Source organism: Oryzias latipes, chromosome 11, assembly GCF_053564925.1.
Source record: "Oryzias latipes strain Hd-rR chromosome 11, Olatipes_Hd-rR_3.1".
NCBI lineage: Eukaryota > Metazoa > Chordata > Actinopteri > Beloniformes > Adrianichthyidae > Oryzias > Oryzias latipes.
Window position 1 is genome coordinate 8067112 of NC_136247.1, and position 19330 is coordinate 8086441.

At 42.8% G+C, this 19330-nt stretch overlaps 2 protein-coding genes across 3 annotated transcripts; both read right to left on the minus strand.

Annotated features, from left to right (window-relative positions):
* Positions 1 to 225: 225 nt before the first annotated feature.
* LOC101171093 (tRNA selenocysteine 1-associated protein 1) lies at positions 226 to 6023 on the minus strand. The gene is made up of 9 exons (XM_004074162.4): positions 5803 to 6023; positions 5251 to 5348; positions 3243 to 3342; positions 3116 to 3165; positions 2598 to 2729; positions 2303 to 2419; positions 1243 to 1441; positions 1132 to 1168; positions 226 to 670 (listed from the first exon to the last, which is right to left on the minus strand). The coding sequence occupies exons 1-9, from the start codon at positions 5824 to 5826 to the stop codon at positions 510 to 512; spliced, it is 918 nt and encodes a 305-aa protein (XP_004074210.1). The 5' UTR covers positions 5827 to 6023; the 3' UTR covers positions 226 to 509.
* Positions 6024 to 8026: 2003 nt separating this feature from the next.
* On the minus strand, positions 8027 to 18961 carry LOC101170855 (phosphatidylinositol-3-phosphatase SAC1-A). Of its 2 annotated transcripts, none has more exons than XM_004074161.5 (20): positions 18792 to 18961; positions 17389 to 17486; positions 15451 to 15525; positions 15248 to 15375; positions 14771 to 14920; positions 13771 to 13830; positions 13660 to 13693; positions 13447 to 13548; positions 13293 to 13378; positions 13082 to 13168; positions 12658 to 12726; positions 12494 to 12573; positions 12326 to 12424; positions 12113 to 12251; positions 11275 to 11344; positions 11103 to 11175; positions 9427 to 9520; positions 8766 to 8858; positions 8629 to 8686; positions 8027 to 8451 (listed from the first exon to the last, which is right to left on the minus strand). In XM_004074161.5, exons 1-20 carry the CDS (start codon positions 18818 to 18820, stop codon positions 8315 to 8317), a joined length of 1761 nt encoding a protein of 586 aa, XP_004074209.1. In that variant the 5' UTR covers positions 18821 to 18961; the 3' UTR covers positions 8027 to 8314. The 2 variants fall into 2 exon arrangements, with proteins under 2 accessions (XP_004074209.1, XP_078810838.1); XM_078954712.1 differs by lacking the exon at positions 18792 to 18961 and adding an exon at positions 18639 to 18708.
* Between the last annotated feature and the right edge of the window lie 369 nt (positions 18962 to 19330).

Genomic DNA, 19330 nt, shown 5'->3' on the forward strand with positions numbered 1-19330 from the left:
ACAAGTTTAGTTCTAAAAATGTTGTCAGAACTTTAAACAAGTCGTGAATCATTGAAAAAATAGGTGACATGTTTCAAAAAAATATTTTTCAAGCCCATTTATTAATCTGTTAGTTTTTGTCAAAGTTTATTTTAATTAAGGTTTTTGCTGTCATTACAAAAAAAAAAAAAAAAAGACAAACACGTAGAGACTGGTCTCAGAACCAACACATTTGAGTCAAACACATACATGAACCCAATCTCCAGCTGGGTACGTTTTTATTATAAATCACTCCAACAAGGCTTCAGATCCATCACAGATCTAAAAGTAGTCAAGTCCATTTCTAGGATATAAAACAGACCAGTTTGTGGCTCAGGATCCGTTCCAACTCGATATGCGCTTCTCTATGGATCATCAATCGGTTACGACACTAGACTTGTGTTCACGCACAAGAATGAAGGTCAGAAAAGATTTGCTAAAGTTCTTTTTCATACCATTTCACCGACACGAGTGGCTACAACCAGAAAAGGTCAGCAGTAGATGGGCTCTGGCAGGCTGGAGGTCATGTATTCCTGCTGTGCGATGAAATCTGTAGACTGCCACTGGCACTCAATGAGTGAGTCGAACAGCTCCTCGCTCAGCTCCATGAACTTCGCGTTAGCTCCCACCACATCCGGCACCAGGCCTGGATCTGCAGCACAGACAGAAACGCAGCTTTGGTGTCCGGTAAAAACAAAGTTCTAAACTTCCGCAGTTCTTAATCTTTCACCAAAAAACACCCAAGATCCCCAAACTGCATGATGAGGCTTGGAGGTTTATACTTTGCAGTTTAAAAGCGCATTTTACATTTTTCACCATGTTCAGCTTATTCTTAAGTGACTGAGATCTGATGCAAATTGTAAAGGGTTAGTATTAGAACCATCACACACGGTTTTGCATCAGGCTGATTTGAATCCAGTTGTTTGGCTCAGCATTTTACCCTGATTTGATGCCATTGAGACCTCAAACTTGTCAAAAATTGGAAAAATCAGCCAAAGACAGGCACCCATCAGGTGTTTGAACCCGCTCTGTGTGTGCATGATAAGTGGATCTTATAAGGATGGAGACCTCATGGGACACTGATGTTTGAAATCCTGCTAAACCTGAAATCACCTTCCAGCAGCTCCTCCTCCTGAACCTCCTCGCTTTCCTGAAAAAAACAACAACAGTCACTTTGGATGTTTGCCACAGAACTCAGGCTCATCTGAAGAGCTGCCCACTCACCTGTTGGGTGGCATACTGCGAGTAGTCATACTGAGGGTAGCTGTATCCATACATGGCCGCAGTTTGGTCATATCCCCATGAGGGGTAATACCCAGGGTAGGCCTGGTTCTGGTACTGGTTGTACTGGTCGTAGCTGTATCCTGAACTGGACGGCCACGTCTGCTTCTGCTCAGACTGCTGCGGCTGCTTGTTTCTTAAGCTAACAGGAGGAAAGACAGAACTAATTCAGACCTCCATGCACACGCTTATATCTGCTTCAACAAACATCACGTGACATAAATGCACTTTTATTATGTTTGTGAGCATAAAGGCACAAGCAGGATGGAGAAAAAAATAAAGTCAACACCAGAGAGGCATGGTTCTGGAGGCCAACATCAGATCTCAAAATTTGCCGTTTGTCCTGAAGGAGAGACTGCAAAAGACACACGTCTGGACTCCCTGCTTTCGTGCCACAAATCGTACTTATTGAATCTTCTTCTAACTAAGCTTTCATGCTGACTGAGGCCTGCAGAGTCGGAGCTGCTCACAAACTCAAAGCTGTGAATTTTCAGAAACCATTTTTAATGTTTTCCACTCAGAAATTCCCTTTCTAACTGCACTGAAGTTAGTGTGGAAAGTACATCTGAACTTGTTTTTCAGGTAGATCTGGTGGGCCTTAATCGTAGTGAAGCGCTCCGTCGTTCATCTTGGGGGTTACGATCTAAAAATAATCTGCGATGGGTAAAATCCACGAAGTAGGCTGTAAAACCCCTCACCACATGCTTTTTCATTCACTTTTTCATGGCACACAAGATTTACCGACAAAGTCTGCAGCCAAACAGGACGCAGAACACAGTGCGCTAGTGTAAAAAAATAAAATATAGCACATAAATTTGCACTGAAAAACTTCTGCAAAACAGCAAGGCCACGAAAGGTGAATTGTGATATAGCGAGGGAACACTGTACTCCAATGGAAATTCAGCTTCTTTCAAAATCTCCACAGAATGGGTAGAGACGACAGGAACTTATAGAAAACATCTGGGGGGAAAAGGGGTCCTTCTGTTATTTGTGAGGAACTCACTTGTTAGCAGCGAGGCTCAATCGTAGAGGTTTGCTGCCGAGTCCCATGGCCCCCTGACACTCCTCTAAGGCTCGCTTCTGAAGCCGCTCATCTGGAAACTGGACGAAGCCACAGCCCCTGTGATAACAGGGACAGAGAAGCTTTAAATACATACGTGCTCACATTTAGGCTACAGAGGTGCATTCGCACCTTGGTTGCACTAGATAAAGAGCTACAGTGTCACTCCCTGCTGTTGAAGCAGATCTGAGTATCAGTAGAGCTTTGGCTCAGAATCAAAGACAAGCTGCATGCTTACTTTGAGTTTCCCATGCTGTCGAGCACCACTTTTCCTCCGCGGCAGGATGGGTAGCGGTTGTAGAAGAACTCGTAGAGCATCCCATCATCCACCTCTGGTGTGAGATCACCCACAAACAGAGAAAACATGGGCCTGCAACAGGAGGAAGAACCAACAGTTACTCATCCTCATAACACAGATTCACAAGACATCTTTGATCTATATTTGGTTTAAGAACTTAGGGATTTTTGGGTTTAATAACCAGCGAGCTACTCAGTTTAGCCTGGATCAGTACAGACTACTTTGGACTGGACAGTTCTGCCCAGATCCGTGCTTCTGCTGCCAACATTGTTAAAACCAGAAGGACGTCTTGTTTTTCTAAGGTCACATGTTAGTGAAGGACCAAATTGAAATGGTCCCGACAACCAGAAGTAGGGATTTTATATAGTAAAAGTTGCACTTGTTTGGTTCCCTATGTAGATAACAGTGACAAAAACCAAAATAAAGAGCTGCAGTGAAATATTTTACTTTAGACTCACCCTGCTTCTTGTTTGCCAAATGTAGCCCGGTTTAACTTGAATCTTGTGGGCTTCAGAAAAGAGATGTTCATGTCAATTTCTCAGAAAACAAAAAAAATGAAAACCAATCACTAAATGCTTCTCCTACCGGGTTGGCTCCTGGCAAAGATTTGCCGTTGATCTTGCGCAGACATCTCTCAGCTGTGGCCTCGTCGCTCATCTCCACAAAGCAGTAGCCCATCGCCCCCCTGAGTGGGATCACAGCGGTTAGGTTCACAGCAGTGGACAAGCAGGAAACACTAGAGCAGGGGTCGGGAACCTATGGCTCGCGAGCCATATATGGCTCTTTTGATGGTCACATGTGGCTCGCAGACAAATCTTTAGTTATACTTTTATTTCATTAGACCAGTCCTTCTCGGGCGCGATGCGATGCCAGAGGCGCGCAGTAGTGGTGGTGCTTGGAGAGAAAAATCTGCGCCAGCACTTTCAGTTTACTATTATCTATTATTTCACAGAGTTTGTACCAGCCGGAAACCTGTGAATTGCCATGCCTAAAACTGCGCGCTCCCGTCTCTGAGAAAGAGCGCGCAGTTGCGGGGACGGGACGTCTGAGGAAGAAAGCAGAGGGTGGGGGGTTGTGGGGACAGGTAACAGGTGAATCGCGAAGGGATTGTAAAAACGTAAAACCCGCTTCCCGTCACTCACTGCAGCGTGTGAGTGTGTGTTTGGCTCCGCGTCTGCATGTGATAAGAATGTCTCACATCTAAAGAACATTCAGACCTACGATCACGTTTAAAGTCTCAACGCCTGCATGAAGCAGAAACTCACCACGTATCAACCAGACTAGACCATCAGCAAAACCACCACGAGAAATACTCATCATTTATTAGCAACAGCATAACAATGTTATAAAAAAGAATCCACAGACTTATTGTACTTTAAAAATGTTGAAATTACATCAAAGCACACATTCACTTGTATAATTAGTTTTAAACATATTGTTGCGGACTGAGTTTAACTTGGCTGTTGGGCCGCGTTAAAAGTTCTGGAGTTCAATGAACGCATCAAGCAGAGATCTGATTGGCTCTCAGTTCTGTCGCTCAGCCTGTTGTTAGGTAATTTGGACCAATGGGGTTCAGCTATGGGCCGAATAAGGAAAATGGGAGGGCTGGAGCGGGTGCAGGGGAATATAAAGTTGGGAGACGCGCTCTCGTCCAGTGTTGCCAGATTGGGCGGGTTTCCGCCCAATTGGGCTTCTTTTGGTTATGTTGGGCGGGTAAAATTGGCATTGGGCGGGTCTATAAAATTTGGGCTGCTTTTCAAAATATTTAGCGGTTTTACTGTCATTATTATTATTTTTCTTATTATTTAAAATATTAATTAAAAGTATACTAATTAATATATCTGCCGTTTGGGTTCATTTCCAAAAGATGGAGATGATGCAGGGCTTTTATTGGCTTTTATTAACCTTGTCAGAATGGTTACAGCTCGAACAAAAATAACGCAGCCTGCTTATACACTCAGCCGGAGGAGAACGTTCAGCCAACGCGCACCCAGGTAGGCCCCGCCCCCTCTAATCCACCAGTCACCAGCCCACCGCTGATTGACATACGCTGTGGTCCAGCACCTGGCAGTGGCAGAAAGAGGGGGGCGCCATCAAAAGCCATCTAGAGTACACGATACGAGAAACCTATAACTGGATTTTCTGTACTTATTTTATAAAAAATTTTATTATAACAGACTTATTATATAATAATTTATTATTATTGCATCATTTTTTATTAGGCTACTGCTATACTTTTACGTTCAACATTAGGTTTTTGCTAGGTTGAGATTTGGGCTGGTTTTTATTGAGGTGGGCGGGTTTTACGATGAGTTTGGGCTGGAAACTGTCACTCAGATCTGGCAACACTGCTCTCGTCTCAGCGGGAGAGATTCAGGAGTTGCTGAATTAATTGTACGGCGTTTGTTGCGGTCTGCAGTAACCAGAATAAAGAACCTTAAAAAAGGGTAGGGTTTCCGTGCCTCAGTGTGGGAAAGGGACACTACATTATTGTATGGCTCTTTCGAAATTACATTTCAAAATATGTGGCGTTTATGGCTCTCTCGGCCAAAAAGGTTCCCGACCCCTGCACTAGAGCATCCTCAGGCCTTACCCCGTCATCTTGTTTCGTATGATCCGTACGTTGACCACCTGCTCCCCCATAGTGGAGAACGCTCTGGTGATGAACTTCTCGTCCATGTAGGAGTCCAGCTGCAGAAGACAGAAGACATTCAGGAATCTTCAAGACAAGAGAAGTCCAGGATTCATGTTTCTGTTCCCATTTAAAAACATTGTTAAAAAAAGGACTTTAGACATTAGAACTATTGCTAGGCCCGACTGGGTCTAATGCGTAGAAACCCATGAAAATAATATAAGCCATGAACGTCCGTCATGACTCATGATAGCATTTTTTAGCTAATAACACGGTGATTCAGTTCGCTGTTTTAATGCTAACAAACAGCGAGAACTCGTTAAGATATAATGTATAATGCACGACAAAACAACACTAAGAGGAGAGGGTATTTCTGCATATTAAGAATGAGCCTATTAGCTGGATTAAGTTTAAAAACAGAATTATCCAAACTTAAACAAACGCGACGTAAAGGAAGCGTGGACTTCCGGCCGCCGTTCCCTCATTAAAGATGCGGACTGTGGTGAAACTCACGTTTCCCATCCACAGCGTGCTCATGGTGGCGGCTTCCTGCGCGTCCTACAGTTAACTTTTAATGCTTATCAAGCAGAAAATGAAACTGCGGGTATCACCAACTTAAGACCCGAAACAAGCACAATGCTACTGTATGGCGTTCATGGGAAAAAAAAAAAAAAGTTCGCCATAATACTGCCACCTGCTGGCCTGGAGGGAATTTACACAAAGACATAAATTACCTAATTTCCAACATACATTATTTTATATTGTAAATATTTATTTTTATTCCTCTTTTAAAGGTCAAATTTCAAACTCCCCCTCAGTCACTGTCCCTGAAACTAAGAGTGTATTCAAAAGTTATCCATTACTGAGCACATTACTTCAAAATGTAATTTCTTTTAAAGAACTTGGAATTATTAGGATTTTTTATTTTTCACCTTTACGAGAAAACAAAACAAGCAAGAAAACAAAAAAACTGAGATCCTTGTTTGTATTTCAGGTTTTGAGTTCCATCTTGGAAATGAGTTCAGTGTGACTCAAGAAATCAACATTTCTGCTGCTCCAACAAATCTTAATCCATTTCACACAGCACTAATGCAGCTCTATCTCTGTTCAGTTTCCTCTCTTCCATGATCAGTTCACACAACACATTCAAGTGGGATTTTTCCCATTATTATCAACTTGTTGGAGTAGATCTTAAGCATGAAATAAAACACAAACGGCTGATCACTCGAGACCCCTCGTGTTCAAAACATGCAAATATTGTAGCTCCAACAAAATGACAGATGATGGCTGGCATCAGAGATGATCAGTTCAGTGTATAGACCAGAGGTCTGCAACATTTAACACTTAAAGAAATATTCTTTCAGTGTTTACTTCACCCATAAAAAATAAAAATAAGACAACGACTTGCTTTTGAATGTCGTTATAATGATGAATACAAATGAACTGTTTTTTTTGCATTAATAAAACAATTAACTTATGAAGAAAAAAGATGATTTTTTCTAAATATGAAATAGTTTATAACTTTTCACAGAGGTTCGCATGACTTCCTTTCAAAATAAGACATCCTATACCACAAAGGATAATCTCTATCCAGAAAACTTAGTAGTATGTTGTGTGATGTTTGAAGTGATTAAAAAAAGCTATACAAAGTTTAATTTACTGTTTGTGGTGCACCTCAGCCAGAAATGTGCAAAAATAATAAACTAACATTAAATCACAGCTACAGTAATTAAATAAATGCCTCTTATTGTATTTTTTGTAACCATAAGGCTTGCCTGAAATGCTTGAATTTGTTTTAAAAATAGAAAATCCGCCTTATCATCCGTAAGTATAAATTCTGACTTTCACTTGATTTTCTATGATACACTGCATTGAAAACTCAGTCAAACTTTTATGGGTACAGTAGTCAGGAACCTTGCAGAATGATAAGTACTGTGCTTCAACTGATACTAGCACAACTGACAACATTCAATCCTTCTGCAAATATTTATCCCTGATCACTTAGCTGTAGCATGTTTGATTCAAACACTGTATGATTGATGTGACACATTGGTTTGCATTGAGCCCATATGAAGCCATTGTTTCCGCTTGGTGTTCGCCCCAGCTCTCATTGGAGCCAAAATGAACAAACATGGCTGACTGTTGGAACACACCCAGAAAGTGGCCTATTAGCACTTAGGATTTAATGATCACATGCCCACAGCATAATCATGTTTATCTCAATTTACAAAAGTTCCTAGAAATGAAGCAAAGATGGGACAAAAATCAGACAGGAAATGAATGTGAAGATGTTATGTGTAGATTAACCACAGAGGTGGAAAATGTTTTGGAACCATAACAGGTTTGTTTTATTTCTTGTTTTAATGATAAATAATTTAACATTATAGTGATCCAAGGCTGACTCAATTATGTAACAAGCCACTCAGTGGTTAACTGGCAAACTAACCTGGCATTGGTTACTGATTAAACCACGTTTCAAAATAAAAGCCTCAAAATATTCACAGGAGGTTACGGCAATGTGCTCTCCTGTCACATTAACAGCAGAGTAGTTTAAAGCCACTTTTTAAATTTTTTTTCCAGGACTATATTTTAAGGAAAAAAAGTCTTCATCGTCAGAAAAAGTTGAAGTAGATTTTCTAATACTATTTTCCATAATCCATTGCTAATAGAGTAGTCAGAAGGAACTTCAAAAAAATAAAAGAGCGCAGTTTTCACTTCACACAGAAGAGTCACATGATTAGGTCCATAAACTGTTTAATATGTTCAAGGCCGTGTGCTAAAGTGACCTCTCAGGGGTAACAACATAACCAAAGTGTTGTAAAAGAGACACCAGAAAAAGCCCAATCGACAGTAAATAAACTGTAATCACACAGGAATTATTTTTAGTGTAAACGGGCAACCTAGAGCAACAAAAAGGTACCAGAGGAGAGACGAGAAGATGTAAGATCAGTCTGTAGGGTAATTCAGAGGCAGCAGACCGCACACACGCTCACACATGTTCGCACACACACACCGGCACAAACAATCAGTCCATCTTCTCTTTGTGAACCAGCTTAGGCGCATCCACAAAGTCCTGGCCATTAAACAGGATGATGGTGGCTGTGATGGCGCTGGCGGCCCCCCAGAAGGTCACGTAGGCCAGGGTTTCCGTCCACGTCTCACCTGCAAGGATGAACACTTGTTGCTGGATGTTGTTGAGGCCGATTCACATGAATGAATCATTAACATTGAAGTAAATAAAGCTGGGCAAGCTCCAAAAACATTAAAAATGCCCAAAGTCCAGAAAACATTTGTTGCTTAAACTTCTGGAATCCCATTTGATCACATAAATGTGCTCACCCGCCATCAGAAGACTAATGATGCACATGGAGAATGCAACCACCATGATGATGGGCAGCTGCAAACAGAAGAGAGAGTAAGAGGACGGAAACATGAGCTGCTCCTGCAGCTATCGGTGGCTCTCCTGATCTACTCACAGTCAGGAACTTCCAGTCCTTCTGCACCCTCAGAGGAGTGGCTCCATCCGAGTCATCCACAGAGAAGTTACCCAGGAACAGATCAATGGAGTCCTGCAGCACAGAGGAGCATAAAGTGTGCAGTAGATTGGCGAAGGATTATGGAGTCATGTGACACGTAATTGTTCCAAAGCGACACAGAGAATGAAGAATTTAACAGATTTAGTGATTAAAAGTGAAATAAAAAGTTTCCTTAACGTGTTAGCATGTTCTTTATTCAATGGTTATCTGAATGATTGTTCATATGTTGCACTAATATACTAGATTCCTCCAATGTTTCAGGAAGCTAATCATGCCTTAATGTGTTATTGTAGTGAAGCGTGCAGATATTCAGTCTAATATTGCTATCTTTTCTATTTTATGATTTGCCTTTCAAGATGAAATGTCCGCTTTTGGTCCCATATTTTGTTAAGTAAATTTTTCCCATAAGTGCGACTTACATATGACTATTTTTTCTTCTTTATTATCCATTTTTTGAATCAATCTTTAAGTCTGCAACATCTGGTGTTTTCCAGTAAAGAATCCGATTAGTCTGACCTTTCTGAAGCAGAATATCCCATGATCCTGTTAATCTATCAGGACAATCAGGCTCTACAGTCACAGAACTGTTCAAAGGAGATACCTGTCTGAACCCGTCAGAAAAGTTGTTCTTGTAGTAGCGAATCATGGAGTTCCAGCCGTCCATCAGCAACCCCCACTTGGTCCGCTTTCCTGTCCTAAAGGGAGGGAGAAACAGCCAATCAAATCAGGCATTATGACAACACTCTATGAAACACAATATTAGGGATTAACAGTTTGTGTTTCATCATTTTATCTTTCCCATTCCTGCCCCAGAGTCAAAAGCCATCATTCCTCCACGGATCTCAGAACCACATTCTAAGGAATTCGGCTCTACAACAGGGAACAGTTGTACAGCTGTTCTGAGCAGCCTCAGAGGCAGCGTCTACTGCCGAAACGTAAAAAGGGCTGCCATTTTCTTGGAGAACAGAGGGTACAGATATGACCCCAATGGTCTCAACAGAAACACACATGACATACAGTTGACCTGTGTGTTTAGAGGCAAACACGAAGCTATGCCAATATGCTACAAATTGATTGCAAAGTCCTGAAAATGATAAACAGGTTTATGCTGAAACAGGGGGAACCATAAACATGGAGAAAGGGCTGAAAGAGAGAAAACAAATGATCCTACTTGTTATTTTGTGGGATTGCGTAAAGAGTCTTTTTTTGTTTGTCATTGACATAGCAAGTCCGATTTTTACCATAAATGTTTTCAACCACAAAGTTGAGCTTTTTCTAAAACTCTAATTAGCTCTTCACAAAAAAACGTCCATTTAGAGATGCTGATTCCATTTCTGCTCTCAAGTCTTTTGGACACAAACTCCAGTCAAGCCTTTAAATCTAAAGGGTAAAATTAGAACTCTCACATCCTCCTCAAGTGTGACTCAAGTCCCAAGTCTTTGGTCTTTTGATCCCAGATCTCTTCAAATGGACAGTTATCTTATTTTGGAATAATAACAATATTTAGTTGAAAGAAATAGAAAAATTACTAAATGTGTTGATTCTTTTGTTCGGTTATCGTTGCAGTTACAAGTTTCTCCTAAAACATGTTCCAGTGTTTTTAGATTCCACCTTTGTATCCCTTTTTTTAACCTATTATTGCTCAATTTTCCAGACAGTCGGACCTCTCCAGTCGGACAACCTAATGCTTAGTTCTGGAATTACAGAGAAAGTCCTTCCACGTGGTCTCCAAAAAAAAGGAGACAGTCTGGCCTTATTTCAAGGTCTGATCGTACGTAACTATAACAAGTCCTGAATGATTCTCTAAAATCGGAAGTCAGGTAAATGCAGGATCAAACTATCTTCAGATAAAGATCAATGTTTCTAGTACCGTTCACTGGTTTTTATTTAAGAGGAATCACTCTTTTTCAGGGGCTTACATGCTAATGATAAATGTATTTATTAATTTATTTTCAAAGTCATTGATAGGTCCCCTTTTCCTACAGTTGCCAGACTGGACGCTCCTGCATTTTAAAAGAATGACTTTATTTGCCTGATGTCTTCCTGCTCTCTTCATACAGCACCTTAAAACATCCCCAGTTGGGAATTGGTGCTTTATTTTATAATAAGCTGATCAGAGGTCAGACCGGCGATTTTCCGTGGAATCTTTCTCACCCTTGATATACAGGAATGGACGGGTGACCCGCTTTGTGTTCATACAGATCACGCAGGATAAAAGGTGTGCGCACAAAGAGAACAACACTGGGTGTTAGTGTGTGATCAGTCATGTCACTGTACCTGGTGAAGTCTGTTTTTAAGGCTCCAGTTCCTGCATACTGTACAGCACATGCATTGGCATTGTCAGCCCATGCTGGTTAGAAAGCACACACAGAGAAAATGAACACAACTCAGGAGTGACACTTTTACTGATCGCACAACAGACAGGGACAGCTGGGTAGATTGCCTTTACCGTTTTTGTAGGTTTTCTCAAACTCGGCCTGCTCCTCGATGCGCTGTCCCACGTTCAGGATGCCCATCCTCTGTGGACCAACACCGATGTTAAATGGCAAACAGCAGTTACTTATATAGCACTTCACTACCTTACTACAACAAATGTCGGTCATGTTGGAGCCAGCTGTCAGGAAGCAGCGATTGGTCCAAAATTGGTTGAGTCAATGTTTCTATGGCAACCACTCTTGTCAGTCAGGAGTGAGCTTGTTGGCACTTAAGTGAATAAAAGGGAATGCCATCCATACATCACTACCAAATCAGAGTCCTTGATTGGTCAAAGTGCTAACTGGTTTAACTTTCAACATGAGTTTAAAGGACATGAGGTTTGTACGTAGAGCCCGAAAACGGTGAACTTTGCGTAGAAACCTTGCAAAGTAGTTTTGAAGCCCTGAACATTTGTTGAATTTTAATTGGAAGTGGTCGCTTGAACGAGGGCCACAGTCCAGTTCTCATATACAGTCAATAGTCTACACTGGGTCTTTTGCGTCTCGGTGGAAAGTGGCCCCAATGGAGTCAGCAAAAGCGTCTAACAGAGAAGCTGTTGCTTTGATGTTCTCTATGAGTGATGTTTCAGCTTTATTCTTTAAAGTGGTTCTTGATTTTAAAACCTAAAATTGATTTCTGATAAAAGCTTCTAATTAAGAAACAATTAATAGTTCACTTTAGGAAAACTGATCTTTTATCGTAAACCGGTTTTTGGCCTATTTAAGCAAAACTTAGAAAACAATCTTAGAACTAAAAAGTGGTACAGTAGCAGGAGTAATACGTTTTTGTGGTGCAGTATCTTTTGCGGATACCTGAAGCTGCGACTGCAGCGAGCGTCTGGCCAGGAGGCTCTGAATAACATTGGTCCGGTCCAAACAGTCCATGCAGTTGCTGCGAAAGACCCCGCTTTGATGGGTCAGTTCCTTCCCATCCGAGTTCACCATGAAGTAGCTGCACACAGAGGGAGGTGTCAGTGCCTCCTCCCACTGAAGCGCAAGGGAGGACGGGGCTGCCTCTTCTGTCACCTGTACTCCTCCTGCGTCTCTGCCACGGTGTCCACCAGGATCTGAAGGCGATCCCACCTCATATGGCTGCACTCTTTATGGAAGTCGAAGGCTATGTAGCTGAGGACAGAGGAGGTGGGGTCAGCCTCTCAGTCAGCGTGCATCTGCCCTGCACTCGCACTAACTCACTTGATCAGGCCGCTGCTCATGCCAGCCACCATCTTGGCAAAAGCTTCCTCCAACGGCTTCTCTGATCCTTTTTGGTTCACCTGGAAGCAGAAGGAGCAGACTCGTGAGGCAGCTCCTCGCCACGCGCCTGAACTCTCTGAACTGCAGTGCAGACCAGGTCTCACCAGGTTCAGGACGGTCTGCTTCCCATAAATCAGGAGCTGAGAGTCAAAGTGCCTCTGGAATCCATCCATCTGTGCGGATTTCACAAACAGAATGTATCAAAGACACACACAGAAACGCACAAACCAGCATGTGTAAACACACATACAAACACACAAAAATGATTGCATACACAAAGAATCCTGCACACAAACCCACAAATACACACCTTTACGTCCATGCACACAAACACACACAACAACATGCACACAGAAAAACACAATTACAAATATGCATGAGTACCAACAAACAAACAAACAAAAAAAGGCACAGATGTATGCACACAAACATATAAAAATATATTAAACACTCAAACACATGCATGCACCCACACACACTCACAAAACAAACAAAATAACAACACACACACAGTGTGGCTGCTCTTACATGATTGCTGGTTTTACTGATGATGGGTTTGGGTTTGTACTTCAGGTTGGGCCTCTGACTCCAATAAAACGGCATGGATCCTCGAGTCTGAGGAGCACACACAAGGAGGTATGGCTTCAAAACAGATCTATGCTCTCAGGCTGGAAAAGAACCTGCCGACAGAACCCAAAATACGGCCCAGAATCCAGAACAGACCCAGCATAGACCTGACCTGCACAAACGAAGCTTTAGCTCCTTCGTACAACACGATCTGCTCAGTCTCCACAAAGTTAGCAGCGTGGCCCTCAGAGTCGATGCCTGCAGTCAGAACGAGCCGAGTCAGCGTGGAACGGAACCACAGAACGGAACCAGGATTACACACTTACCTCTGACGTAATATCTGACACCCGCCCGGAAACAGCTTCTCCTGGATATGAGGATCCACTCAAAGATCTTCCCGTTGATGCGACATGGCTTCAAGATGATGACTACACCACCAGGGTCAAAGAAAAGCTTCCTCACAGTCTGGTCTCAGGTGGATTTGTGTCCCTCTGAGAGCTGTGGGTTTTAAACCGAGACAGAACGCAAAAAAAGGATACATCCATGGACGACAGGCAGAGCAAACCTGTGGAGCTGTGAGGGGAAAAGATAAAAGGTGGTCAAAAAACAAACACTGAGGGGATGAAGAGGAGCAGTAATGGTTCGGTTACCTCGGGCTGTCCAGCAAGTTCTCGAAGGAGATTCCCGTTCCACACAAATCTCTGATCTGCCTGAAAAGCACAGAAACACCATCATCTATGAATGCCAGGACTTCAAAACCTTCAAAGAAACATACATTTCCATAAATAAGCACATCATAGAAGCTGTGGTTCTTCTGTGGACTGAACAAACTGACTGTAGTTTTTGAAGCCGTTTCCAAAGCAGCAGATGTTGGTAAAAATCTGGCTGGATCACGTAACCACAAATGAATAGATCTTAAGGACTAAAGTCCAGCAAAAATATTTCTACTTTTGGCTCTGTTAGGACCTATAAAGGGTAAAGTAAAGACCCACTCCGATCATCCTTTGATCTATTGTAAAAGCATTCTCAGTGTTTTTTTAAAATTCTGACGTTTTTAGACAAAGCCAGAAACCTGTGTCATTTTTTTGAGGCTATTGTTTCTGCAGAGCGGCAGGAATTCATTAGAAATTCAGCTCCGAGTTGTGGGCGATACTAGTGGCACAACCCGACCCCTAAGAGCCCTCTGTTTATGCGCTCTCCTCCTAGCTTACAGCCCCAACCAACATTAGCAGGCGTGCAACATCTGAGCTTTCCAGCCGTACAGTTTTGAGCCAGATGCCAGCTCAAATGAGGAAAACTGAGACATTTTCCTGCAAGTGGATGTATCCGAATACAGTGGGCCATCGATTGTATTGTTTACATCACAAGTACATTTTTTTTTTCCAATGGCACTTTTTCATCTGCTCCTGATTCATAATGATTTGTATAAAGAAATACTCAGAAATGCAATTTTAAGGTTTATTTTCCTCATCTACCATCATCAGAAAGGGGGTCCTCCGAATATCAAGTCAATATCCGAGACATTTCTTACTTCCAGACAGGTGGACGTTTCTAGAACAACCACCGTCAGAAAACTTCCATTGTTGCACAAAAGGATTCATAGCCCCACTGATGGGTTAGTGTTTGAGTAAAGTTGAAAACATGCTTCACCCTCTCCAGCAGACTCATCTCCTGGAAATCTGGGCTGGTGTTGGCCAATCGCTGCAGCGTGTGCGTCAGGTCAAAGTCGGTGCAGAAGTAGAAGCCGTCTGTAGTCAGAATGTTGTTGATCATGGCCAGAAAGGTCTTGTTCTCCTGAGACTACAAGCACACAAACACCCAAGTTTTAAGTAAACTTATAACAAAACAGTCAACTCTTTACTATACCTCCTTTGAATTTGAGGCTTTTATTGTTATATCTACCAAATGGCTACAGAGGATTTTTAATGCTCTGCAGGAGCAAACGTGGTGAAGGAGAGGAGCATGTCATGCCTCCTCCTTTTTTGCTCTTGCAGACCATTAGAAATCCTCTGTAGCAGTTAGATAAATGTCAAAATAAAAGCCTCAAATTCAAAGGAAGTGGCGTAGAACACAGATGAAGGTCTTTCATCGGCGTAGATGACCTGAGCACTAAGCAGCCACTCTCACCTGCGTCTCTGAGAGGTGGAGCACGCTTTTCTTGTAGGAGATCACATCAAAGTCGACGACTTTCCACACGGCGTGGCCCAGGATCTCACCCACTTTTTTCTTCCTGGTGATCACGATCAGGTACATCCCTGTGCGGCGCATGACCTCAGTCAGAGCCATTTTACAGGTCAACGTCTGGGCAGAACCCATGTGTGCTCGCCTACCTGCGACCAGCCTGATGGTTCCCATGATGCCGAAGATGGGTCTGGTGACCCCCGTTGGAGGGAGGTCCTTCTTACCTGTGGGAACAGGGCACAGGCGGGGATGCTTTGTAAATTCTGTTAGCTAATTCATTGGTAAAGTCACTTTTGACAACAATCAAACAAAAACACAAACAGCATTTCAAAAGCAAAAGTACGGTTGAAGATCAGGGAGGAAAGGTCTATTTCTGCCACTTTCGAAATGAGCTTCTTCTAGCACTTCAAGACAAAAAATTGGACTTGAAGATTATCCAGACAGACTCTTGTGATTATTGAAGCTTTGGTAATAAACCACTATCCCCAGAGGAGTTAGGCCTGATAAACATGGTAAAATAGCCTGGGGCTGTCTGAATTCTTTGATAAAATTCCTCCCATCTCCTTTTCCTGGAACCTGTGAGCCAGTGTCAGGGAGAAAAGAAGAGCACACGGGGGTAATCAGACAGGAAACAGAACAAAGGAGATCTGCACATTAGCAAAATTCCATTTCCTGCAGCTCATACATGTAGACCCAGCAGAAGACAAATCCCATGACAAAAAAACATTTATAGCTGCATCATGTAAGACATGTAAACATCCAAGCATGAACAACATAAAATGTACTTGTCCAAAAGATTAAAACTGAAAAGCAAGAAATGATAAAAGACGTGCTTTTTGAGATTATTGCAACAATTTTGCAACCAAGCATTTCTGATCGGTTATCTGCAACCACAAGCAGGGACAACCCAGTGATTGTAAGTGAGTCTCAGGTCCAGCTAAATGTGGAGGGTCGTCTTAAGAAAAGAGCATATGAAATAAAAGCAAGGGCAATTTAGAAATGTTTTTTTTACAATATAGAGTTGGGTAGACGGGCAGAAGACTTGCTGTGGTGACCCCTAGAGGAAGTCACTAATACTCAGTTTCAAAGTGTTGCTCAGAAAGAATTGTGGGATTGAAGGAAATATTTAACCCTTGTGCTATCTTAGATGACCCCACCCTTACATTGACGTGTTCTCCCTACCATGACAAAGGTGGATAAAGGTGGAAAGATTTCATGTAATCCATGGACACCAGTGAGGTTCACAAATCAATGAAGAAAAAAGGTTCAGCGCACTGTCTAGTGGGTCTAGATGACCCAACTCCCAATGGTAAAGTGCCTAGGATAGCACAAGGGTTAAGGAGGCACAGAATCTTCTTTTCAATTTGATGAATTCCTTTCCAATACTTCTCATTTTAATGGGACTTTTGGAGTAAATGGTGACCAAACTTCTACTTCTTGTCATTTTGATTCATGTGCTTTTACCCCCTGAGATGGAGAACCCTAAAACATGTCAGCTGATACGTGACGGCAGAGCTGGGAATCTTCTTGCTGCCTGTGCCGAGGTGAATGAGACACACTGAAGGCCGTGTCACACATCCACCATATTTGACGCGTTTTTCATGAAACTTCGGTCTTTCATGATACATGCGTGATATATGTAGTTCACGATTGTTTCGTGTGTTTGTCAGATGTCCAATTTTCATCTGTGCAATACATACAAAAGTTCATAGTGGCTGTGTGACAGAGATGGATTTATGCCGATTTTCATCTCACATGCCGAGATGAACCTTCATCCAATTTTGGATGTTAGAGCTGTTGCTGCTTGATCAGGCTAAACTGCTAAAGAAAGCAGCAGTAGCTTCAAAGCAATAGTGTCAACAGCTGCTAGATGTGACTGGCTTGGCCCTCTCTGCTGATACAGAAACTCAGGCTGCAGCCTTTCTGCAAACATTTACAGTACAGACCAAAGGTTTGGACACACCTTCCCATTCATTTGAATGAGAACATGTGTCCAAACTTTTGGTCTGTACTGTGTGTATATGTATATATATATATATTTTGTCTGTGGTGTCAACTGTGAACTTTTCCTGGTTCAAACTTCCTACCTGTTAGTGTCATCTCGTTGGACACCCTATCGATGGCCAGCACGGCATCCTCCCCTTCATCGCAGGCCTCGATGAAGAACTTCTCAGGAGTCGTGTGTCTGTGAAATATCAGGAAAAAGAAAAAAAGCTCTCGTTACAATTCCGTCATCAGCAGAGGAGGCTTTTAACCCTACAGCGGAAATGGCTAAGAGAAATCCTTCAGCTGGTTTAAACGCCAGATCGGGTCAGCAAATAACCGGAGTGAATTTGCCTCGTTTGTGACTCTCTACGGTGCGAGAAGGAGACACAGCTCATGAATCTGTGTGAAGCACTTCTTGTTGAACCCTTTGGCTCATCCATGAAAAGAAGAGCACGCGTCTGATGGATCAGAAGGCCCGAGGCACTTCCTGTGCAGCTGCTTGACCTCCTCAGGGATCAGGGGTCTGTGGGCCAGTTTGAGAAACTCTGCTGTATAAGGCTCATGGGAGGAGGAGGAGGAATGGGGAGGTGACTACCAGGTCAGCTGTTGTGCAAACACAGCAGCTCCATTGTTGGCTTTTATAATCTGGACTCAGACCAGGTGAGGTGTGACAAGAGTCTCAGCAAGAATGAAAAGAAAGGCGGAGAAAATGATGTTGGTTTAGAGAGAGGAGGAAGCAGAGATGAAGATGAATCCATCAGATGAACAGATCATGTTAGATGTTTTGAAGATAAATGCAGGAAACAGATTGAGATGGTTGAGAGGTTGGAGCTACCAGCAAGGAGACCAAGAGGAGGTTCATGATGTAGTGAAGGAGGACACAAGGGTGGTTGGTTTGGAGGAGGATGCAGATGATAAGACTGGATAGGAGCAGAATTGCAGCGACCCTAAATGGAGCAGCAAAGAGGCAAAAAGGCGCAGAACCGGTTCACCTGGTGAACTGGTTTGTCGGTCATAGAGAAACCAGTTCACCAGGTCAGGATCCAACCCACACGAACCCCCGTAATCCCGCACACACCCTCCAGCAGCGGGTGCGGTGGCACCATGAAAACAGGGTGGCTTCTCTGCGTAATGACGCGCAGAGGTGCGCCTGCGGATCCAGTTAAGGATCCCATCCATAAAACTGGCAACTTCAAGCTTAGAACCAGCAACGGTTCGAAGATTACACGCAACTGACTAATTAAACTTAAACCCGAATCGACTGCTGATACCGAACCGCCCCGGGAACTGTCGCTCTGCCGACTCTGCGTCTGACCCGCCGGTCTGGTTCCGCATCATCATCTAAATCTACCTCTGAGCCTGTCAGCGAACTTGAAGCGTCATGTCATGTCATCGTGGCGCGTGCCTACCGCCGGCGGACTGTCCCTCCGCCCCACCAACTGTCAGACCAAAGCGCAACCCGGCGGTAAACACAAGCACAGGGACCAGAACCACAAAAACTTACAAGTTGTATCTATCGAAGGCGGTCGCCATTTTTCCTCCTTGCGTTCGGCTGACCTCACTGACGTAAGCACAGTGAGAGAGTCGCGCGGGTTGCCAGATATGAGCCAGGAACCCACAGCACGGAGACGGAAAAAGAATCGGCACGCGCCGCTCGAATGTCAAGGATATAGAATCTGGCGTCTGGAGGATACGTCATTTGGGGCGGGGCTTAAGATTTGAAGTCACAAATCGCGTTCTGTGTTCGCTGTTAAGTAACATAAAAATCAACGGTGCTGGTATCAAAAGCACGTTTTATGCATTTCGATTTCTATCTATTTGTCAAAATAAGTAAGAAAAACTTTCATTACAAAAAAAAAGAAAAATCAATCTTGTTTTTGTTCGAATGTTGCAACCTTTTCACAAAAAATTAATGAGAAGATTTTGACATGAAAATATTAAAAATATATAATGATGTAAAACAAAGTTTTAGTCGACATGACCAAACTTGTTTTCAGTGCAGAGGAATAAGCATTTGTATATCTGCATTTTTGAGACTTACTG

What these genes read in the sequence shown, in the direction of transcription:
- LOC101171093 (XM_004074162.4), bottom strand. Translation starts at nt 5,826, where the DNA reads ATGAGCACGCTGTGGATGGGAAAC. An exon ending in TTTGGCAAACAAGAAGCAGG is followed by an intron (nt 2,730 to 3,115) that starts GTGAGTCTAAAG and finishes CTCCTGTTGCAG; the next exon opens with GCCCATGTTTTCTCTGTTTG. An exon ending in GACAGCATGGGAAACTCAAA is followed by an intron (nt 2,420 to 2,597) that starts GTAAGCATGCAG and finishes CTGTTATCACAG; the next exon opens with GGGCTGTGGCTTCGTCCAGT.
- LOC101170855 (XM_004074161.5), bottom strand. Translation starts at nt 18,820, where the DNA reads ATGGCGACCGCCTTCGATAGATACAACTT. An exon ending in TCCACCTCTCAGAGACGCAG is followed by an intron (nt 14,921 to 15,247) that starts GTGAGAGTGGCT and finishes GTGTGCTTGTAG; the next exon opens with TCTCAGGAGAACAAGACCTT. An exon ending in AGCAGACCGTCCTGAACCTG is followed by an intron (nt 12,574 to 12,657) that starts GTGAGACCTGGT and finishes TTCTGCTTCCAG; the next exon opens with GTGAACCAAAAAGGATCAGA.